Consider the following 21,397-nt stretch of genomic DNA (forward strand, 5'->3'; position numbering starts at 1 on the left):
AAGGAATAAAATGAGGTATTCTTGTCTTCACTCTTATAGAATAACCTAGAAAAAGAAATTAAATAGAGATTAATAAAGAATTATAAAATAGAATTTTCTAGAATAGGAATTATGGGGGCTTTGGCACCCACTCCTTTCTTAGCATGGTTGGCTTGGCCACCTTAAAGAATGTTATTTAAGTTAATTTGGTAAGTTTAATTATTAAATTATGATTAAGAAATTAATGTTAGCCATGTGATAGAATATGAATGCGATATTGAAAAAGGTTTTAGATCCCTAGTCCTAAATTCGCATGGGAGGGGGCTCCCTTAGTCTAATTTAGGAGTGTTATTATAGTTTAATTCATGTTTTTAGTAAATCATGCTTGAATAATTAATTATGTTATAGAGTTTTATTATGATAATTATAAAGGACGTCGGCTCCCACTCATTTCTTAGCATGGCGGCTCGGCCCTCTTCGTCTAATTAAGAGATTATGGATAAATAACTAATATGCTTAAGTTCTACCACTACAAAAAAGTTTAAATTAGTGGCGAATATTAGTGGCGGAAATAATCCGCCTGTTTAGTGGTGGATAATCCGCTGTAAAATTTAGTGGCAGAATTCCCACATATCAGTGGCGGATTAATTCCGCCACTACAAATTATTTTTACAATAAAATATATAAATATTATAAAAAATAAATATTAGTGGCGGATTATTTTCCACCACTATTTACCGAATCTGAATTAAATTAGGGCACAGATTTTCGCTCTTCATTCTATTCACTCTAGCGCGAATTCTTCCCGCCGTTTCCTTCGCCACTCCAGCCCGTCGCTGCCGTTTGCCGCTCCTCGCCGCCGCTTTGCAGTTTGCAATTATTGGTCTCAGTAATTTGGCCGAACTGGATAACAAGGATCTAATTGAACCAATGAAAGTTTGAGAATTCTAGTTCTCTCATGGATCATCATATTATACACGTCACTTTGTGGCAAATGGTTGAGATGGTTACTGGAAAACATACGTTATAGAAACATGCATGGCTCGTTGCAAAAGCCAACATGTTTGTGGTTATCCACGTTACTGGAAGTTATGGTCCACATTTCATTGCTAATTTGGCAATCTTTTATCTTTTTCAACCACTTCTAGACTTATAATTTTAACTGTTCATGTTTTCTCCAGAAAGTACTATGTTCATTGCTATAAGTATAACATTCTCATTCCCATCAGCAACACTAGTTACTCATTAACAAGTCATATACATATGTTTCTGATTTTCACCATCAAGAGGGATATTTCTAATTGATATGGAATATGTGTGGTATTACTTATTAGGTGAACAAATAACAAATAATAGTGAAGAAAGGAAAATGGTGCGTGGCTGAAAGAAATAGCAAATCAAGGCTTTTGGACGTTATGGGGTAGAGTATCATGCATTAAAACTCATTTTCCTTACTTAGGTTAATGGTTATGTGTATATAAACAAATTTTATAATAATATGCCCATTGATGTAATAACTAGGCTTATGAAACTCACACCCTTTCATATTTGTTTTTGCAGATCTAGTTTTTAACTTATCTTGTCATACGCGCAGCTGCTGACGGATCAAGTCATCGTCGGTCTTCTAAGCAAGTTTTTAAACGGTTAGTTGTGGCATGTCAAAATTCCTATCAGGCGAATACTGAAGTGCTTTTTAAATATTGCCTTTGTTGTATGTTGGTAGAATTGTTATAAAATACAAAAAATTAGATCACACCTTTCAAAATAGAAAATTGTTGGAAGTGGCATCATTTGTTCGATTATTTTTCTGAATTGAATAGTGTTACATTTCTTGTGTGAACCAAGAAGATATGTTAGACCTATATATTATGCATTGCAAACCTGAGACTGAGAACTTTTTTGGTTTCTTTCCGACTCAAGAGATGAATAGAGACGAGTTCATGAGACTGAGAAGGAACAAGATATGTGTAGATGATGAATTTGCCAACAACAGTCATACTAGACATGAGACTGAAAAGGAACATGAATCGTTATTTGTAATTCACTATGTTTTAGAATTTGGACCGATTCTCAATATTATTAAACTTTGGTCTTATGAGTAATTAACGAGTATTCGTGTATCTATTGTTACTTTTACCATTAAAAATGTATTGCTTTATTGAAAAATTATCGTAACAAGGTGGGTAAATAATAAAATAAATAAAATTAAAATCTGAATAAAAATATAGTGGCGGATTCATTCCGCTACTAAATAGCATTATACGTTAGTGGCGGATATTCTGACACTAATAAGGGTGTCCCAAATCCGCCACTATTTTCAATTTTTAGTGGAGGAATTTCAGTGGCAAACTATTTTCTGTGGGTAATCCGCCACTACATTTCTGTGGCGGAAAATATTCCGCCAGTGATATTTTAGCGGCGAATATATTTTCCGCCACTGATATTTTAGCAGCGAATATATTGCTGCGGTTCTGTTCCGCCACTAACTCGTTTACTGGCGGAAAAATGAGATTTAGTGGAGGATATTTCCGCCACTAATTAGCGATTTTTTTGTAGTGTACGATTTGATCATGGAGTATAAGTGCGGTTGGAAATATATGGAAATTATCTGAATAAGATTAATGGTTTTAATACAATTAATCTACCTAAATATATACATTGTGAATAATAACCATAAGGTTAATGAATTTATGAGGAAAATTAATAAATTGATAATAATGAAATCTTGGAGGGAGAATGAAATAAGGACTCATGAGATTTACACAATTAATCTTGGAACTAATTATGGACATTTTCTATTAAAACGAGTCTAGATGGAAGCGGTGAATAGTAATTGAGTGTATTGATGATGGAAAAGAGTACAATATTAAGTTTGGAGTTATTAGAAATCATTTGATTATGATATTGAGATGATTTAAATCGATAAAAATATGTTGTGAATAGTAGTAGAATAGATGTGAGAAGTGACAATAATTATGAACATGTTAAGAAAATACTGTGTTAAAAGGGTAATAAAAATTGTGATTTTGTGAAATATGTATATGTGATACGAGATGATGTATGGGAAATACGCTATATATGATATAAGTGGTATATGACAATTGGAAGTGGTATCTAAACTAAATAAGTTAAAGTAAACATATAATGAAGGGTAATGAGAAAGTTTAGTAAGTACGAATGGCACACCAATAGGCTGATTGTACACCATGGTGTATGGCCCGAGTTCTTCTCGGACCCGATCGGTCTCCACGCGGGAGAAATAAGTAGGGCATCATGATGCAGGCTCGAGTTTTATACTCAAGTCCGATAGGTCCACACACGGTGAAAATATTTGTGTACCATGGTACATGCCCAAGACTCTCTCTACTGCCCGTATAGGGAATTAGATTTTTGTGTATATCTCGGTTAATAAGACCGAGCAAAATTAGTGATGCATACGATGCTAAACGGTATCCTCTGATGGTTAAGTGGTATTGTTTAATGTTTCTTGAAGTTACCTAAGGATATATGATATTGTCTGATGAGATATGACGCGATTATATGATATAAAGTGTTAAAGTGATAGTGAGTGACATAATATGACATTTTAGTGTAAAGATGATGATGTGTGAAAATTATGTGCTTATGCGAAACATATTCGATGAATGAATTATATCAGAACTAAGATAGGAATAACAATAGTCACTTGAAATCATCTCAATCACATGGATAAGAATGGCTCTACAAATAGATATTTAATACTACTTCATGATATCAAATTGTGGTATCTCCTATTCGGTCAATCGCTGGGCAAGTAGGGGGTGTTACAGGGCACAAGCTGCAGGGCTCCGATGCAATATTGTGGGGGATGATTGAAGGTGATGTGAAATTCGTATGCAGATAAGAATTCCATTTTTTTCCTTTTTTTTGTGGCAAGAAATATAAACCAAGATTTTAATACTTGGATTGTGAATATACTGTTTTCTTGCTATCAATGACATGTTCGAGTGGATGTGAGTGATCTTACTGAAAAATATTTTTTTTTTTTTTTGGTTTCTTGTTGTAAAATGGTGTTGTCTTACCATGTGATTGTTAATGCCATCTCTTAGAATCATGATGGAAGAATCGAAGAAGAATGATTCGGCTGGACGATACCAAATATCAATATCAACAACTCGGATAGTAATGGAGTGTTGGACGAGAATGACTCAACTATGAGGGAACTTCCCGAAATGAAAAAATGACTCAACTACGAGGGAACGGAGGGAATATCTTTTGGTGAACTGAATAAAATAATCGCCTTTGCACAATTGCCAATTTGCAGTCCTTTTGAAAAAAATATCATTACTCTCAACTGTGAATCCTTCCATTTTTTTAACTTGAGAAAGCCCTCAAATATCTAATGAACTAGAGAAAAAAATGCCAAATTGCAACTTTGGTTATTAGTACAGTAGAAAAACATTGATATTGATAATATGAAAAGTAAAGTTAATGGAAGTTTGCTAGATTGGATTAAATCGAAAAGAACCCTCTGATATCCAAGTGAAAATGTTTATTGGTGAAATGGGAACAATAGTCTTATGTTTCGAAGCGGATAAAGCATACTACACTATCAATACAATCGATAAGGATCACCTAAAACATCTCCTACGCGGGAGGTTTAGTGGATCTAGCTCGAGCTTCGTCTCCGTCTCTAAGAGTAAGAGGGGCAGGTTTAGTGGATCTAGCCCGAGCTTCGTCTCCGTCTCTAAGAGTAAGTGGGGCGAACGAGACCGAGCTAGTGAGCCTTCTGAAGAGACTAGGCTGCGCTCTCGGCACAGCCTTGGCCGTCTTCACTTTAGCTATGTGGAAACCAATCGCATCTACATACCAACCACACTTGCCTTTGAATCCCACAATCTGCCCTCCTTCCATCGGCAGACTGAATGGCGTCCCTTCTTCCACTCCAAACGCCCCCAATGTTCTGCGGTTTGTCCTGAACGTCAGCGACCGGATCACCGGGCTCCCCCCGTGCACCACCGGGGCGTAGTGCCCCCACACCGCAGTCAGGTACTCCTCTGGAAACTGCAGCTTCACCTATGCACCCAATAAGTATGGAGTCTTACTTCAATACCTTTAATACTACTATGTTGGAATAATTGGATGATGCAAATAATATTTATACCTCTGCAGTTTTGGTGCCTCCGCTACCTCCACGCTTCTCCGCTGCAATGGGCCTTCCGTTTCTATCATACACGACGCGTATTGAATCGATGCAACGACCATACATGAGCTTGATCTCCCTCACTCCATTGAAGCTCCCATCATCCCAATTGCTCCCTCCGTTTCCTCCCCATGGCCCAACCACGATCTCCTTTCCATCGCTCGCCTCGTCCTTTTCCCCTTGCTACAAGATCAAGATCACACCATAAATTTCATATGTTTTGACAAGATTATAGTAGTAGGACAAGCATGAAAATAGTAGCGTACCATGTTTAACCTGGGAGTACTTGCAAGAAAAGTAAAGAGCAAATATGCTAATTGCAATGCTTAAACACATACTACTATATATATATATATATACACATCAGCTAGAGTAGAAGAATGTTCCACTTTTGCTCCAGTATCTAATTCCAATACAGGCAAAGGGAATAAAGATTACCTTTTTAGTTTAGGGTACAACATTAGCGGTTTAGATTCAATATGATTGCTTTGAATCTGTGCTGAGATGATTAAATGGGGATATATTCCTTGTACTGTTCATCTTCGTGATAAAAGGTAGATGAGCTGCATCAATTTGATGATAATGAGTATATATTCTCACTATGTCAGACTGTTCATATATTCAAAGTTATGTGCAGCCACAGCAACAGAGCTGGCAAAAATAATTTTAGTTTTACCAAAAAATAAGTCGGACTCCAATTCTATGCACAGACACAATCCTTATGTCATTCAACTCTGGACTTCTTTATCTTAGGCGTCCATGTGAAGTCGTATAATGTCTTCCTCCGTACACACTCCTTGCTTGAAACTTTAACATCTTCAATGTAATGTCTCCAACATTTGTTGGAGTAGAATCCGCAGCAGCTCGGGCTATCTTCTCTGTCCATTATCAGCGTATTTATCAACTGCAACCACAGCCAAAACGATGAGCGTGCATATTACAGAAGAACATCGTTTATCATTTGCAGGGCACTAAATATCTGAACAAAAGATCAAATTACAAGACCATAGTTCCTCTATAGACAATTTCCATGGTTTCCATTCCTTCTCAAGGAATTGAAAGAGGTTTGTTTTGCGGAATTAAGCTCGAATAAATTGCAAGAGCAAGAAAAACACACTCGGATTGGTTACATAGTTTGCCTCTATGAGACTACATCTTGGGAGCACTGCCAAGACCGAGATTTTACATTATTTTTTTGAATTCAATTACGGGTCATTTCTAAGAGACAACAGCTTTAAATCTGCCCTAATTATGATTGTGCCCACAATGACAAGAACACTCTTACTGAGCGACAAAAGCCTTAAACCTGCACTAATTATGATTGTGCCCAAATGACACCCTTACTAACAAAGGGTAGGTTGAGTAATTTTAGGCTCCTCCATAACTAAATGCAGAAAACAACTACAAAACCCTTACTAACAAGTAACAACACATGTACGTTAAGACTCCATAGTTCAATAGTTCAACTAGAAAACATTCTTACGAAAATGAGACATTTATGCACAACTTGAGTGGAAGCATTGGCGTGAGTCTCCTATTTAACTCCAACTACCAAGTATTCATTCAATTTTGATGTTGTATATATATTATGTTCTTTCTCTTAATGTTCCAACCAAAGGGTAAATTTGATGCTTTGACAAGTTCATTCTTTTGCACATTAACTGTAATTATGACAAGCAACAACCATAAAAGAGACGGTATAGAGCATTAGAACTACATCTTATATACACAAGTCAATGAGAAAAACACTAGGGGCTCATTTGGTTGACAGTATAGAACTACATCTTATACACTACACACACAATTAACTACTATAATGCATTGCACAGTCGCAAGTTTTTACCTCGAGTAGCTCACCCTCGGCCGATGATACTAAAGCCAGACTCTTTCCATGGATCTCCCTCAACCAATTATCAACATTCTTCACAACTTTCGACGCTGATGCAATCAATTCTATCCTGCTAGCCTTAGCTTGCCAAAGATCCTTCTTTCTTGCTTCTTCGAAAATCTTCATAGTCTGCAAACAAAATTCAACATATAAATTGACGACAGACAAGGCATTACGATAAAACTCCATGTGCTGAACAACAAACAAGAAAATGCAGAACCTTCTTGGTGTATATGATCAATTTAAGCCCTGCTTTGGATCCATCCAAGTCCCAAGAGAAGCGGTCACACGAATCATCTGGTCTCTTGTTACATGAACTGGGAGAGAGCTTCACGTGAGATAAACGCGGAGCATTGAGAAGGGGGAAAAACCTCCCCTGGCCTTGGTATTCGAATGAGTGGAGATAAGGAGCAATTACATCGACTTCATTCAGCATGTAGCATTTGATCAAGGTCAAGCTCTTCAATGTTTGGCTACACATCCTAATCTTCTCTATTCTGGTGCAGTTTCGAAGCTCCAATTTCTCAAGCAACGGAGACATGGAAATGTGATTTTCAAAGGCAGAGTCTGTCATCCCACTGCCCATCAACGTCAAATTCCTCAGCTTTTCCGTGCAATTGAGGCGGATTTTGTACTTGAAGTTATTCTGCCCATGGAACCAAAATGTTTCAAGGTTAGGGGCCGTGATTTCAATGCGTTTCGTCAATGGGCAGTTGTGCACCTCGACTCTCTTAAGCTTAACGAGGGAGGAGATCTGCAAATAGTGCAGATGTGAGCAGCCAACAATCCTCAAATCCTCCAGCAACGGGCAGTTTTCTTCGAGTTTCTTCACCAACTTGGCATCAAGATACACAGCCTCTCTAATCAAAATCCCTTTCAAATTACACATCTTCAACGAAGCCAAGCCATACAATGAACTGCCCGTCAGTTTCAAGAAAGTAATCGAACTCGATTTAGCCAAACCAATTGGCATCTCGTGATATGTCCCGGCACAAACCTCAAGTTCTTTCACATTCTTAGCAATGGCGGCTCGAATCCATTCCGCCATTGACTGCACAGGCTGCTGCATAAATGGATCGATATCATTCGCGAACAATCTGAATTTATCCACGCATTCGAGGCGATCGAGCCTCGTAGCCAACGCATTCGTCACAAATCCCTTGAAACTATCCCAGTCCTCGCGTCTCTTCCTCTCGAAAATCCCTATCTCTCTCTGCGTCTTGAACCACCGATGGTCGAAGTGAAACGACTGGTACGAATCGAACACGCGCTTCCAATTCTTCGAGAGGACCGTGATCCGAGCCACGTCTTTGGGGCAGCGGAGGAAATTGAGGATGTGGTGGGCGATCGACTCCGGCAGCTCCGAAATACGATCCGAGACTTGGTCTTCTCCAGCGACCTTTCGCCTCTTTCCGGCTTTATCGCTAATCGAGTCCATATTTCGTTGCCTCTTTCTCGTCTTCTTCTTCTTCCCCAATTCGCGATCGTCAGAAACCCTAGGATGACGCGAGTGGAAAAGCATTTTTTTCTGATAAAATTCGATTTTTTTCCTCTATGCTGGAGGTATTACAAATCCAATACTACTATAAAATGAGAAAAAGAAGACAATCTAACAATATTAGAGAATTTTTCTACTACCATTTTGGCGGGAAAATTATGATATTTTTATCGTTATTTGATTTCACTGTTTTTCAATTTAATCATCCGAGCTGAACTTACTCACTATTTGAATCGAATGATGGCTAGATTCGCATGATTATGTCATCTGCAACGCTGTCTCTTAGGCCATCTGCAATAGGGCGGACGATGGCACGCCCGATGGCGCGCATCGTCCGCGCCCGCCATTATCTGCCCCATTACGGGTGCGTGACATAGGCCGCGGACGATCGTCGCGCCCTATACTAAGGGCGCGGAGTATATCGCGGACGATGTCCATCGTCCGCGCCATCGTCCGCCTCATTGCGGCCTACGCGGACGATGGCCGCGGACGATAGGCCATCGGCCATGCCATCGTCCGCCCCACTCTGGGCTACGCGGACGATGGTCGCAGACGATGGCATGCGTTTTTTATTTTCTATTTAAATCTCGTTTCTCATTCATTTGTACATACGAACATATCGACTATCTCTTTACATATTATCTCTCAACATCCAACCAAAATGAATCTCGGCGACGACACCAATAGTTCTAGTTCGTCTGAGTCCGATAGTTCGACGTCAGAAGTATTAGATGCAGCCGTTGAAGAGGCCATGGCGGCATGCTATGCGGCAATGCAGCGCGAGGAGGAGGCGGCGGCAGTGGCGGCTGAGCAAGTCCATAGGCCTATTCGACATAGGACGTATATCGGACGCGACCACCCGGAAGCTCATAGACGTCTGGTTGAAGACTATTTTGCCGATCAACCACGATGGGGCCCGACTGTTTTCCACCGCCGGTTTAGAATGTCGCGGTACCTTTTTCTCAGCATTGTTCGGACATTGTCTTCACGTGATGAATACTTCACGTTTCGGGAGGACGGCATCGGCAAACCCGGCCTTACACCATTGCAAAAGTGCACGACTGCTATTCGTCAGTTGGCATACGGCACCACGGCGGACCTTTTTGACGAGTACCTCCATTGAGGGGATTCTACAGGCCGCGAGTGTCTGAAGCGCTTTTGTCGAGGGATAGTAGAGGCATATGGCGACACATATTTGCGCAAGCCGACTGCCACTGATTGCCAGGGTCTGATGCAGATGCACGAGACGGCGCACGGGTTTCCTGGGATGCTCGGGAGCATCGACTGTATGCACTGGCAGTGGAAGAATTGTCCGACGGCGTGAAGAGACCAATTCACAAGTGGATACAAGGGCAGCCACCCGACGATGAACCTCGAAGCCGTCGCTGACCATCGACTCTGGATCTAGCATGCTTACTTCGGCGTAGCCGGGTCGAACAACGACATTAACTTCCTCAACTCGTCCACCCTCTTCATCGAGCAATGTAACGGCAACGGCCCGGCCATCGAGTTTACTGCCAGCAGACGCCAATACCATATGGGGTACTACTTGGCCGATGGCATCTACCCACGGTGGCCAGTTTTCCTAAAGACGATCAGCTGTCCAATTGGTGAGAAGAGGGTTTTATTTGCGCAAAAGCAGGAGTCGGCGCGGAAGGATGTCGAGCGGGCATTTGGTGTGCTCCAATCACGGTGGGCAATTGTGAAAGGGCCGGCTCGTTCCTGGTACAAGGAAGTCATCACCGATGTCATATATGCGTGCATAATCATGCACAACATGATAGTCGAGAATGAAGGCGGAAGCATCACCGATTGGAATGAAGATGACCGTGCATCTAGCTTGTCCGGTACGTCGACCGAGACACCCGATAGAGGGTTACCGTTAGGCTTCAATGAGGTTCTTTCTAGACAGGCCTCAATGCGCAACCAACATGATCATGCGCTGCTCATGAGGGACATGATTGAAAAAGTGTGGGCTCGTAACCGCCGTCGCTGAGTTTGCGTTTTTTTAATTCGCATTGTAATGTATTAATTTTTATTAAATGAAATGAAGTTTTTGAAATTCGTATTTTAATTTATTAGTTTTTTTAAATTCGTATGGATTTTGTAATTATTGAAAAAATGATGATGTGGCGCGCCTTAGGGCGCCCCACTGCAGGTGGGGAGGTAGGAGGATAAAACTGATGACGTGGCGCGCCTTAGGGCGCCCCACTGCTGATGCCCTTATCCGTCCCTTAAATTACTATTCATGGGCTTCACTGTACATTTTTACTTCATCTCTTAACTAAGAGACGGAATCTGCAACTCTCCATCTCTTATCCGTCCCTTAATCGTCTCTTAAATTACTATTCATTAAATTTCATTTTTTATTTTTATTTCCAACCAAATTCAATTAATAAAAACACACTTCATTAAATAAAATAAAATTACAACATAAAATAAAAATACAACTTAAAATTAAAAAAAATAAAAAAACACATAATTAAAATCCTAAAAAAATAAAAATTACATAATTTAAAATACAATTTTATAGAACCCGCTAGAGCCGCCACGGGCAGAGTTTCCGTCGCCGGACATTTTGTGATGAGAGGTTAGATGAAAATTGGAGATGAAATGAAGATGATTTGGTAAGAATAGATGCGTGTTTGTGTGTGAAATGAGGATGAATTAGGAGTATTTATCGAGTAAAAAAATAAAAAATAAAAAAGAAAGAAAAACTGTAATATTAACGGTAATATTACCATTTTTCTTTTTTTAATTTTTTTAATTCAATTTTTTCTAAAAAAATGATTTATTGCCTCAGCGTGACGATGCCCACTCGCAGGCCGGCGAGTGAGCGTCACGCATGGCGCCGGCGCGTGGCGAGACGTCTTGCCATCCGTCTCGGCGGGACGGAACGCTCGGCGGGCTAGGGACGAGATGGGGCGCTGCAACGCGTCACGCCGCCTTCTCGTCCCAGCGTGACGAATTACGGGCCACCCGCGTGACGCGTTGCGGGTAGCCTTAGAGGTCTTGATTGTTGGTTGACTCACATGACTTGTACGATTGGTGTCCCTAAGTGTGATGGAATGTATCTCTTGTGGTGGTTATCAAAGGTAAGTGACTATTATGAATTTTTTGACATCCCCCGGATGATCGTCAAAGTGTAGTTGCATTGATGTAAGAAGTTTCAGTTGTTGATTGGTTCCATTTGCGTATGACCAACGGCTTGATCGATGGCTTGGATGATTTTGTCAATACATTCAAAAATCGATTCGCTCCTCTTCGTTGGATGGTGGATGCGGAAGGATCACAGGACCCAAGCCATGAATCTTAGAGCATCCACAACCGTGCTCTTGCCAGCGGCACGGTTGTGGGCCCGGGCGGTACTATTCATGCATGCTCTCTGGCAAGAGCACAACACCCACAACTGTGCTCTTCCGCAAGGACGAGCACAATTAATATAAAATTCAATTACACAAAAACATTTCCATAATATTAAAATTCATTTAAAACCCACAATAAATATTACAAATGACAAATAAAATTAAACATTGCATAATTAAAATCCTAAAAATTAAAAATTACATAATTAAAATCCTAAAAATTAAAAATTACATAATTAAAATCCTAAAAATAAGATTTTGAGTGGGGGATGAATGTGTTGATAGTTTGTATGATAATTATGAATGAGAGATGAATGAGAGATGATTTGATGTGATAAATGGATGATGAATGTGTGTATTTATAGATGATTTTGGGGAAAAAAAAATAAAAAAAAATCAAAAAAATTCAGAAAAAACGGGAAAAAACGGCCATATTTTTGGGATTTGGAAAATATTTTTTTTTTATTTTTTAGCATTATTTATAATTAAATACCGATTTTTAAAAATAAAAAATAAAAAAAGTTTAAACACAACGGCTATGCCGTTGACGAATGGGAGCGCGCCACGTGTGCGTCCGCTGGCACGGACGTGCTCGATACATCGAGCAGCGCCGTGCCAGCGGCGCGGCTGCAGCGGCGGCGGTCCTGCGCCTTGCCAACGGCGCGGACGGCGGTGGCGTCTTTCGCCACCGCTGCGGATGCTCTTACGTGCAGTTGCATATGAAAAAAAAAAGAATCCAAAATGTAATGAACAAAACTTCGAATCTGAAAGTCTGAAATGGGAACCGGTAAATCTGAAATTGCATAAAAATAAATAAATTATTTAAAAATTATAATTCATGAATAAAAATAAATCTAAAATCTAAATTTATTTAACGGCAAATCAACAATGTATGCACTAGGTGCTTTATATTGTTAACTTTTGAAGTTGCTAACTCATCAATTTAGTAGTGTATTAAAAATGTCAACATGATAACATTAAAATATCAATACATTATGCCAACACAATATATTGAAATGTCAACAAAATTATATGTTGACATATTAATGTCATTGTGTTGACATTTTTAAACCTCGCCTGGAATATGACAATACTTTTTTATTTATCCACTCTGAGTAGAGTAGCTTCCAAGTTCCAACAAATAATAGAGATTAATTAATTTGTAAAGCTTACAATGAGAGTTAATTGGCAACACTAAACTCAAACGCATAAAACTTTTATATTAACAGATAAATACCTCACTTTGTTTATCTCTTTGCTTTTGGATCGTTTCTTCTTTTACTTAAAGTTAAAGCCCAAAACAACACTTGTGTAGTGTAGGATGTACAATACTTTTTATAAGAGTGCTGAATTAAAGATCACACCATCTACACATGATTAGTTTGTTATCTTAGGCACATAAACACACTATTACCCTTTATTTAAATTAATGTGAAAAAAGCTCCACTCTCATAGTCTCATTACACAACCAACATGATGCCATATTTCTCCTCAATTTCATCAAGAACACATCCAAAAATCATTTCAAGTACATCAAAATCCCAAAAACTTGAAAGAATTAGCCAACAAATGATCCACAGCAGTAGGAGCAAACTTCCTTGCAAACAGAAAACACACATTGGTAGCCTGGCCATTGTACAAGCATGATCCCTCAGCACCACCAACAGCCTCCTTGAAGAACTTCTCCGTCAGCTCCCCCTCGTCGTACGAGGCCGGGTGGGGCCCGCCCCTCGACCAGTCGACCCACGTGAGAGTCCGGTTGGCCAGGAGATGGGGCGACTGCAGGGTCATCATCGTGGGCAGGTAGTGCTCGTCCCCGTAGCATGTGTGGGGCCTACAGAACTGCTCAAACTTGGGGTGGTACAGGGTGTCCTGCACCACGTCGACCGCCAGCTTCCTGCTGAGCTCGAACCACTGGGACCCCTTGCGCCAGTCGGAGAGGTTCACCTCGGGGGCCATGCCCTCGTTGTAGCGCCCCCGGCCATAGGGGCCATCCTCATCAAAGGCGCCAAGGAAGCTGAATTGGGATTGGGATATGTAGGTGTAGATGTTGGTGAAGTTGTGGAGAGGGATGCAGGCCTCAGAGACGAGCACGAACCACTCGTTGGAGAAGTCCAGCAGCGCGTTCGCGAGGAGGCGCCTCTCTGCGTCGCACATGTTCATCCTCCCCCACTCAGCAACCTTATAAAAACAACAAGAAGAATAAGCCATTGTTACCAAAACTATGACATTTTAGACAACATTTTGTTAGGAAACATACCATTTAGATCAATGTAATAAGATCATTGTTACAAAAACTAAGACATTTTAGATAACATTCCATCTAAACATACAACTAATGAGGCAATGTGTAGATCACTTTGTTAGGAAACATACCATTTATATCAATGTAAATAGATCACAAAAATAATTCATTTCCACAAACATATATCATAACACAAAAATGTGGAATACCTGGCTAGGAATCTGCCTGCCATAGAAGGGTGAAGAAGGCTTGAATTCAGGGTCATAGCCAGGCGAGGAGTGAATGTAGATCGAGTAAAGCCTCTCGTTCCCGCTGAAAAACCTCTCCCACAGAGGTGCAAGGGGCAGAGGCCCCCTTGTCAAGAACATGAATGCAATCTTGGGAGTCCTCTTGAAAGGGTACTTGTCGATCTCAGGCACCACCGAGGCGCGCCAAAAGAGCTCCGTGTCATTCATCGCGTGCAAGAGGCTCGATGGGGGCCTAATCCAGCTCTCCAAGCCCTCGGATTCTTGGACACAGCCGTCGTGGGGAGTCTGGATCCTCGTGGCAGCAGTCGAGGAGGCAACGTTGTGGATGTTAATGTACCGGTACGAATACATACTGATGTAGATAAACACTAGACCTACCCCTAACAAGAGGAAGAGAAGCAGCAGCCTAAGAGGTAGTAGATGTTTGCTGTATTGGTGCATCATCCTTAGAGGAATTTGGCCTTCCTCTAATGAACTAAAGCTTCCCACCCTAGCTTGCATCTTCCTCTTGAAACTCCCTAACTATACTAACAAAAGTGTTTTTTTTTTAATTTCAAGATTCTTGCTCCCAATTCAGACATGAACAGAGCAACCACAAGAGTATTTAAGGATTACTGGGTGAAAAGATGCAGCATTTCAACCTCTCACTTCACCAATAAATCAAGAGTACTTAACAGCTCCAAGAATGATTTACTAAACAAGAATAAAGAGGAAATCCTAACTTTTGAGGGTATGGGCATTGAAGAAAACCAGTAAAAATTGAATCTTTACAGCAATAATTGAACAATCACAACAACCAAGAACATGCCTAGTTCCTCACCATATGGGAAACCTTGGAAAGTGCTGCAAAACATGTCATGAGAGATAAAAACCTAAAATGGTATAAATTAGAATTTATACTCCTACTACTTAAATTGAGGTGCAATTGAGGAATGATTGTACATAAACAACCACAAAATGACAACAACAAGAAGGAAAATTTTGAAATTTATTGATGCATCAAGAAATGAGAAATTCCGTTTGGGTTTGGAGAATGAAACTGATTCTGAGTTTTATTAATGCCTTAAATTTGTGGTTTTCATAACGTTGGAAGCACTTGTAATCGAGGATGCTGTAGTGTTGGGGCATTAAAATCGACATTGATGAGAGATGGCACGGTGATGATGCAATACAGAGATTCATGATTGGATTTGGGAAATATTTATGTGCTGATTTGAGAGAATGAAATTGAGAAAAATCTGGCCTAATTTATTAAGCGATCGTGTGTAATTACAACAGATTATCCTGTAGTAACTGATTTTTCGTGGTCAAATCAAAATCATGTTGCAAAGATTTAGCAAGGATTTTGAGGATGAAGCTCAATTCAACTATAGAAATGTTTTCCTTCTAATCGAAATATTTGGGATTCGAGTAATCATAAGAGTAGATGAAGATTTATTGTTTTATAATAGGAGATAAAAGTCATAAAACTATAATAATATGAGATTTTATTTGTCTTATATTTGATGTGTATTAAATTTACTTTCTTTTACTACCTCCATCTCATCACATTTTACATCTTACTTTGTTTCATAAAAAATGTCATACAGTATTTTTTTTATAAAACTCTCACATTAATAGAAATAAATATTGTTTTCTCTCTACATTTAACACACAAAATAACATCTTATAAAATCATGTGTCATTCTTTAAGTGTTACATCTATTATGGGACGGAATGAGTAATATTTTTGTTCGTCCCATAAACCTACATTCAAATTTTGAAAATATTCCACAACCATACACTAATAACAATATCGACTTCCCGATCCAATATCACTATTTTCAATCACTTATCTCATTTTTTTACTTTAGCACTTTTAATTTTCTTTTATCTATTTAGGGAATATATGGAGTATGGGACTATGGGCTATGTAATACTCTTGTTAAGTTAGTTGAATTGTATTTCATTATAGGTTGTCTAAAGTTTATTAGTTTTTAGGCAAAAGTTTTATTCTTTCTTTCTCTTTCTAATTTATCCTTTTTTCAATTATATTTCCTCTCCACTTTACCTTTAAATATAAATTATATTCCTCTTCACTTAACTTGTATTCCAAAAGAAATATCTCAATTAACTTATGGCGGAAGAAGTAGTATTTATTTGATGATATTATAATTTTATTTAGAGAGACATATTATAGTTATATAAAATATAGAACACTAATATTGCAATATTGTGAATAAGATCCTCTAATCCATATAATCCGGCTTCAGTGGAAACAAGTTTGAACTTTGAAGTGATGAGATTATTTTGGATATAGACAAATTAGACTGACTATATTTCCTCCCTTCCGGAAAAAAATAGATTTTGTTCTATTTATGTTATCTCCAAGATTATAGTAGTTGATTTCGCAATAAATTTATTTTCCTTAATAAACCCCTACTATATAGTAGCAGTTGACTTTCCTTAAAGAATTTTACTTTGACTAATAACCCCTGTTGATTTTTAGTTAGATCCCCCTAATATTGGATGACATTAACCTTATGAAAGATAAAGTCTAAGAACAAATTTAAATCTAACCACAACCAATTTAGTAGCTAACCACAACACATTGTCTTCAATCTTTGGCAAACTCCAATGCCATTAAATATATTGCATACTTTAACTCGGACTCATCAATTCGGTCCATTGGGACTTCATGATAATCTCACCGGCAACATTCGATAAAGACAGGACTGGTGATATTTTGGCTTTGTGCACACCTCCAAGCCTATGTTACTACATCGCACTCAAACTACAAGATCTTGTAGATCCGTGGCTTTGACATCATTTTTCTTAAATATGTATATGCTAGTTTATACTCCCTCAGTCCATGAAAATTTCTCATCTATTTTCATTTTCGCCCGTGCCTAAAAATTTGTCGGCGTTCACTTTTACCATTTGTGGCATTCCCCTAATCCATTCTCCCTCACATTTTATTATAAAACTAATATATAAAATTTTTTATTTTTCACAACCAAATAAAAAAATTATAAAAATTCTAACAAAATCCTAATTGCATTCATTTTAAGAATTTTGCTATGTAGTTTGGGGCAAAAAAAATTAATCAAGAAAGTAAGGCAAAGTTTCAAATTTCAAAATTTGAGAGAGAATGTGATAAATTTTTAAATCTAAAGAAAAAGATGATGCAAAGTTATTATGTGTTTGATTATACTCCCTCCGTCCCATTTTAGGAGTCTCATTTGAGTTCGACACAGATTTTAAAAATGTGAAAGAAAGTTGGTGAAAAAAAGATAGTGTAATGTGTGTTCTATTTTAACAAATTAGTTTTATAATAAAATGTGAGAGGAAAAAAGTTAGGAGAATGTTGGCCTATATCATTTACGGAATATTCCAATCGGGACTCCTAAAGTGGGACACCTAATAATGGTAAATCGGGTCTCCAAAAGTGGGACGGAGGGAGTACTATTTATATTTTTGACAAATTTTGGTCATCCAATTTTGAATCTAATACTCCTTCCGTCCACCAATACAAGGCGAATTTTGATCGGGCATAGATTTTAAGAAATATAGAAAAGTGTAAAAATGGTAGTAGAAGGTGGGTCCTACTTTTATATATTAGTTTTATATTGAAATGTGAATGAAATAAAGTTAGTGAAATATGAAGTCCATTAGAGCATCCACAATGATTTTCGCCCAGCCATAGCCTAGCCACAAACTCCTCCTGCCACATCATCAGCACTAAAAATCCTCCTGCCACATCATCAAAACAAGCAAATAGCCCAGCCATAGCCCAGCTACATCACTCAAAATTATATAAAACAAATAATGAACAATCACACAAAATACGGAATTAAATTTACGCCACAGATACGGGAAAATGCAACAATTTTATTTAAATTTTAAAAAAATTACATTTTAAAAATTACATAAATAAGATAGAGAGAGTACTCGTTAATACAAGTGGTGCGAATGAAAATGAAGTGCAAATCGCGTATATATAGTGTTTCGAAAATAAAAATAAAAAAACCGCTGGGCTATGCGCTGGGCGATCCGGGCGCTGCAATGGCGCCGAGCGGATCGCCCAGTGCATAGCCCAGCGGATTTTGACCGCCTAGCGCTAGACGAAATTCATTTCCAAAAAACCGCTCGGCGGTTTTCGGCTCCTGCAATGGTTCGCCTAGCGACCGCCTAACGCCGACGCTCGGCTAGGCGGTGCGCTAGGCGCCATTGTGGATGCTCTTATCAAAAATAGCAAAAAAGCAAATGGAACACTTATCGGTAGATGGAGAAAATAGAAAATGAAATACTTATTAGTGGACACAGGGAGTAATTTACATTTGATGATATCCAACATTTTAATGGATGATTTCACAATGTTACAATTTAAATTTTGGTTGAATCTGCTCGAGCCTGAATCGAAGGCTAAAACAAAAAAATACCATCAAAATTATTCATACACCTTAATACCTTATTAAAATTGTCAAATGAGTCGAGTCAACTCAGTCCAGCATGTACAACCCATCAGTGAACTGAAGCGGCATGAGTTGGACTCATAAATTGAATTAGCTCTAATTGGGCCTTTTTCAAACCCAACCCCAGGACATTTAAAAAACCAAGACCCACACCTACAAATCATAGTATGATTATTTTTCTCATAATCTTAACATAATTTTAATTATATTCACACTGAATTTTATATTACTTCTTCCGTCCTATTTTAGGTGTCATGATTAACCATATTTGGGTGTCTCAATTTAGGAGTCTCGATTGAAATATTTTATAAATGGTAAGAGCATTAGCAATGGGGCGGCGCCCTAAGGCGCGCCCTATGGCGCGCCACGTCAGCAGTTTTATCCTCCTACCTCCCCACCTGCAGTGGGGCGCCCTAAGGTGCGCTCTATGGCGCGCCACATCATCATTTTATTATTTTGTTTAATTAATTTAACTGTTTTCAAATAACAAGTAACGAGTAAATAAAAAACGGTCTAAATAACAAACAGCGAAGTTTTAATAAAAAAAAGTTACATCATTGAACTAATACTAATAAAAAAAACTAAGTCGGACCAATTCCCAACTTCCGACGCAGCTCATCGAGTAACGCCCGGAGATATTCGGCTTCGTCGGGGTCGGTACACTTCTTGAGGGCCCTGTGCGTCTGCAACATCGTCCTTGCCATCGACGCTGTTGCTAACGACTCAAACGCGGTGGCCGTCTGGGTCGAGAGCTCTACGGGGACCGGAGCTTGGGTTGCAGCGGTCGACGATGAGGTCGCGGTCGCCTTCCCCTTGGCCTTCGCAGCCTTGACGCCGGGAGGACGCCGGAAGGACACCGGTGTGCCGGAACTCCCTTCATCCACGTACGTCCGGTTGAGGTCAACCGGGTGACTACCGCTGCCGCTGCTTGTGTAGTCACCAACTTCGGTGACCTTCGTCCTCTTCGGCGCACCAGTGTGCAGAATTCCACCTTGGAACTTCTGCTTCTCCCTCAAGAGCGCCCAGATGGCCCCGTGCTTGAAATCACCGAACATCGACCGGTACGACAACATCGCTTTAGTGCGCACGTCGCTCGCGCTCTCGCCGCTCACCTGTGACCGCGTGAACTTCTCGAACTCCGCCGCGTACAAGTTCACTTGCTTCTTGACTTGATCCCAGTGCTTGCGGAGTTGCTCATGCTTGCGCTTGTACGCGGTCGGCGGCTTGACCGAATTGTAGAGGTCCGCGATGCGTTCCCATTACGCGATCTGTCGCTGGTTGTTCGCGAATATCGGATCTTCCGGTATATCTACCCAACACCGGGCCAAAGTGAGAGTTTCGTCGTCGTTGTAGTTCGTACGGCCGGGGGCGTACTCATCGCAATCACCGGGAGGCGGCAACTTCTGCGCCCGCTGCCGGTTCCGCTTCTTTCTAGCTGGGGCGGAAGCGGTCGCAACGGGGTCGGGATCGGCCGCTGCGGTTGGGCGGTGCGGAGACGGCTCCATGTCAGACAACCCATATGATTCCGTACTGAAATCGGGATCGTAATGGGTGTTGGTGTCGAACGAACGATAATCGCCGGGTTCTGTACCCGGCCAATGCGCCCCTGCGCTAAACGTAGGACTATTGGGGCTTGAATCCATTTCGTAGTAATTATGTAAATGTAAGTTTCGAAAATGAAATCGTGTGAAATGAAATGTTACAAATGAACGGTATTTATAAAAAAACGAAACCGCGTGCCATCGTCCGTGGTCGATCGTCCGCGACCTCCACAATGGGGCGGACGATGGCCATCGTCCGCGGCCATCATCCACGACAGCCGCAATGGGGCGGACGATGGCGCGGACGATGACCATCGTCCGCGCTATCCTCCGCGACCGAAGTATAGGGCGCAACTATCGTCCGCGCCCTATGGCGCACACCCGCAATGGGTGCGGACGATGGATGGTGCGGACGATGCGCGCCATCGGGCGTGCCATCGTCCGCCCATTGCGGATGCTCTAACATACCTCACATTCCACTAATCTTTTTCCACTCACATTTTATTATAAAATTAATATACTCCTGCCATCTCATGTCACATTTTGTCGTTTCGGTCTGACCCACAATAAGAGTCACATTTTACTTTTACAATAAATAGTAAGTAGACCCACATTCAACTGACTTATTACACTTACTATGCAACTAATATGTATAAGTGTGACTCATAGTCTACTAACTTATTCAAATCCACTTTTCTTTACATTTGTTAAAACTCGTGCACACATCAAATGTGACTTATGTTATGGGACGGGAGGGCTGGCTAAATATACGAAATACCGCACTTATCTTACCGAAAATATACCGGAAATACCGAATTTGCGGTATACCGCAAGTTGCGGTACGTTATGATACCTTACCGATAGATTTCAGTACGGTAAAGGCATAGATTTTCCTATACCGCAGTATACCGTAATATACTGCATTTACGATATTTACCAAAAATTCAATATATATGTTGTATTTAAAATTTATATAAATATAGTTAATATGTTAACA

General features: G+C 39.9%; 3 protein-coding genes across 3 annotated transcripts; all 3 read right to left on the minus strand.

The window, feature by feature from the left end:
- Positions 1-4,605: 4,605 nt before the first annotated feature.
- On the minus strand, positions 4,606-5,497 carry LOC121782743 (jacalin-related lectin 19-like). The gene is made up of 3 exons (XM_042180691.1): positions 5,438-5,497; positions 5,123-5,344; positions 4,606-5,034 (listed from the first exon to the last, which is right to left on the minus strand). The coding sequence occupies exons 1-3, from the start codon at positions 5,495-5,497 to the stop codon at positions 4,606-4,608; spliced, it is 711 nt and encodes a 236-aa protein (XP_042036625.1).
- LOC121783036 (F-box/LRR-repeat protein At3g59200-like) lies at positions 5,322-8,682 on the minus strand. Its single transcript, XM_042181073.1, has 5 exons — positions 7,270-8,682; positions 7,005-7,178; positions 5,838-6,065; positions 5,600-5,724; positions 5,322-5,344 (listed from the first exon to the last, which is right to left on the minus strand). The coding sequence occupies exons 1-3, from the start codon at positions 8,569-8,571 to the stop codon at positions 5,886-5,888; spliced, it is 1,656 nt and encodes a 551-aa protein (XP_042037007.1). The 5' UTR covers positions 8,572-8,682; the 3' UTR covers positions 5,322-5,344; positions 5,600-5,724; positions 5,838-5,885.
- A 4,650-nt stretch (positions 8,683-13,332) lies between these two features.
- LOC121780844 (glycosyltransferase BC10-like) lies at positions 13,333-15,743 on the minus strand. The gene is made up of 2 exons (XM_042178484.1): positions 14,367-15,743; positions 13,333-14,093 (listed from the first exon to the last, which is right to left on the minus strand). The coding sequence occupies exons 1-2, from the start codon at positions 14,904-14,906 to the stop codon at positions 13,446-13,448; spliced, it is 1,188 nt and encodes a 395-aa protein (XP_042034418.1). The 5' UTR covers positions 14,907-15,743; the 3' UTR covers positions 13,333-13,445.
- Positions 15,744-21,397: the final 5,654 nt, after the last annotated feature.

This window comes from Salvia splendens, chromosome 20 (assembly GCF_004379255.2).
Source record: "Salvia splendens isolate huo1 chromosome 20, SspV2, whole genome shotgun sequence".
Classification (NCBI taxonomy): Eukaryota; Viridiplantae; Streptophyta; class Magnoliopsida; order Lamiales; family Lamiaceae; genus Salvia; species Salvia splendens.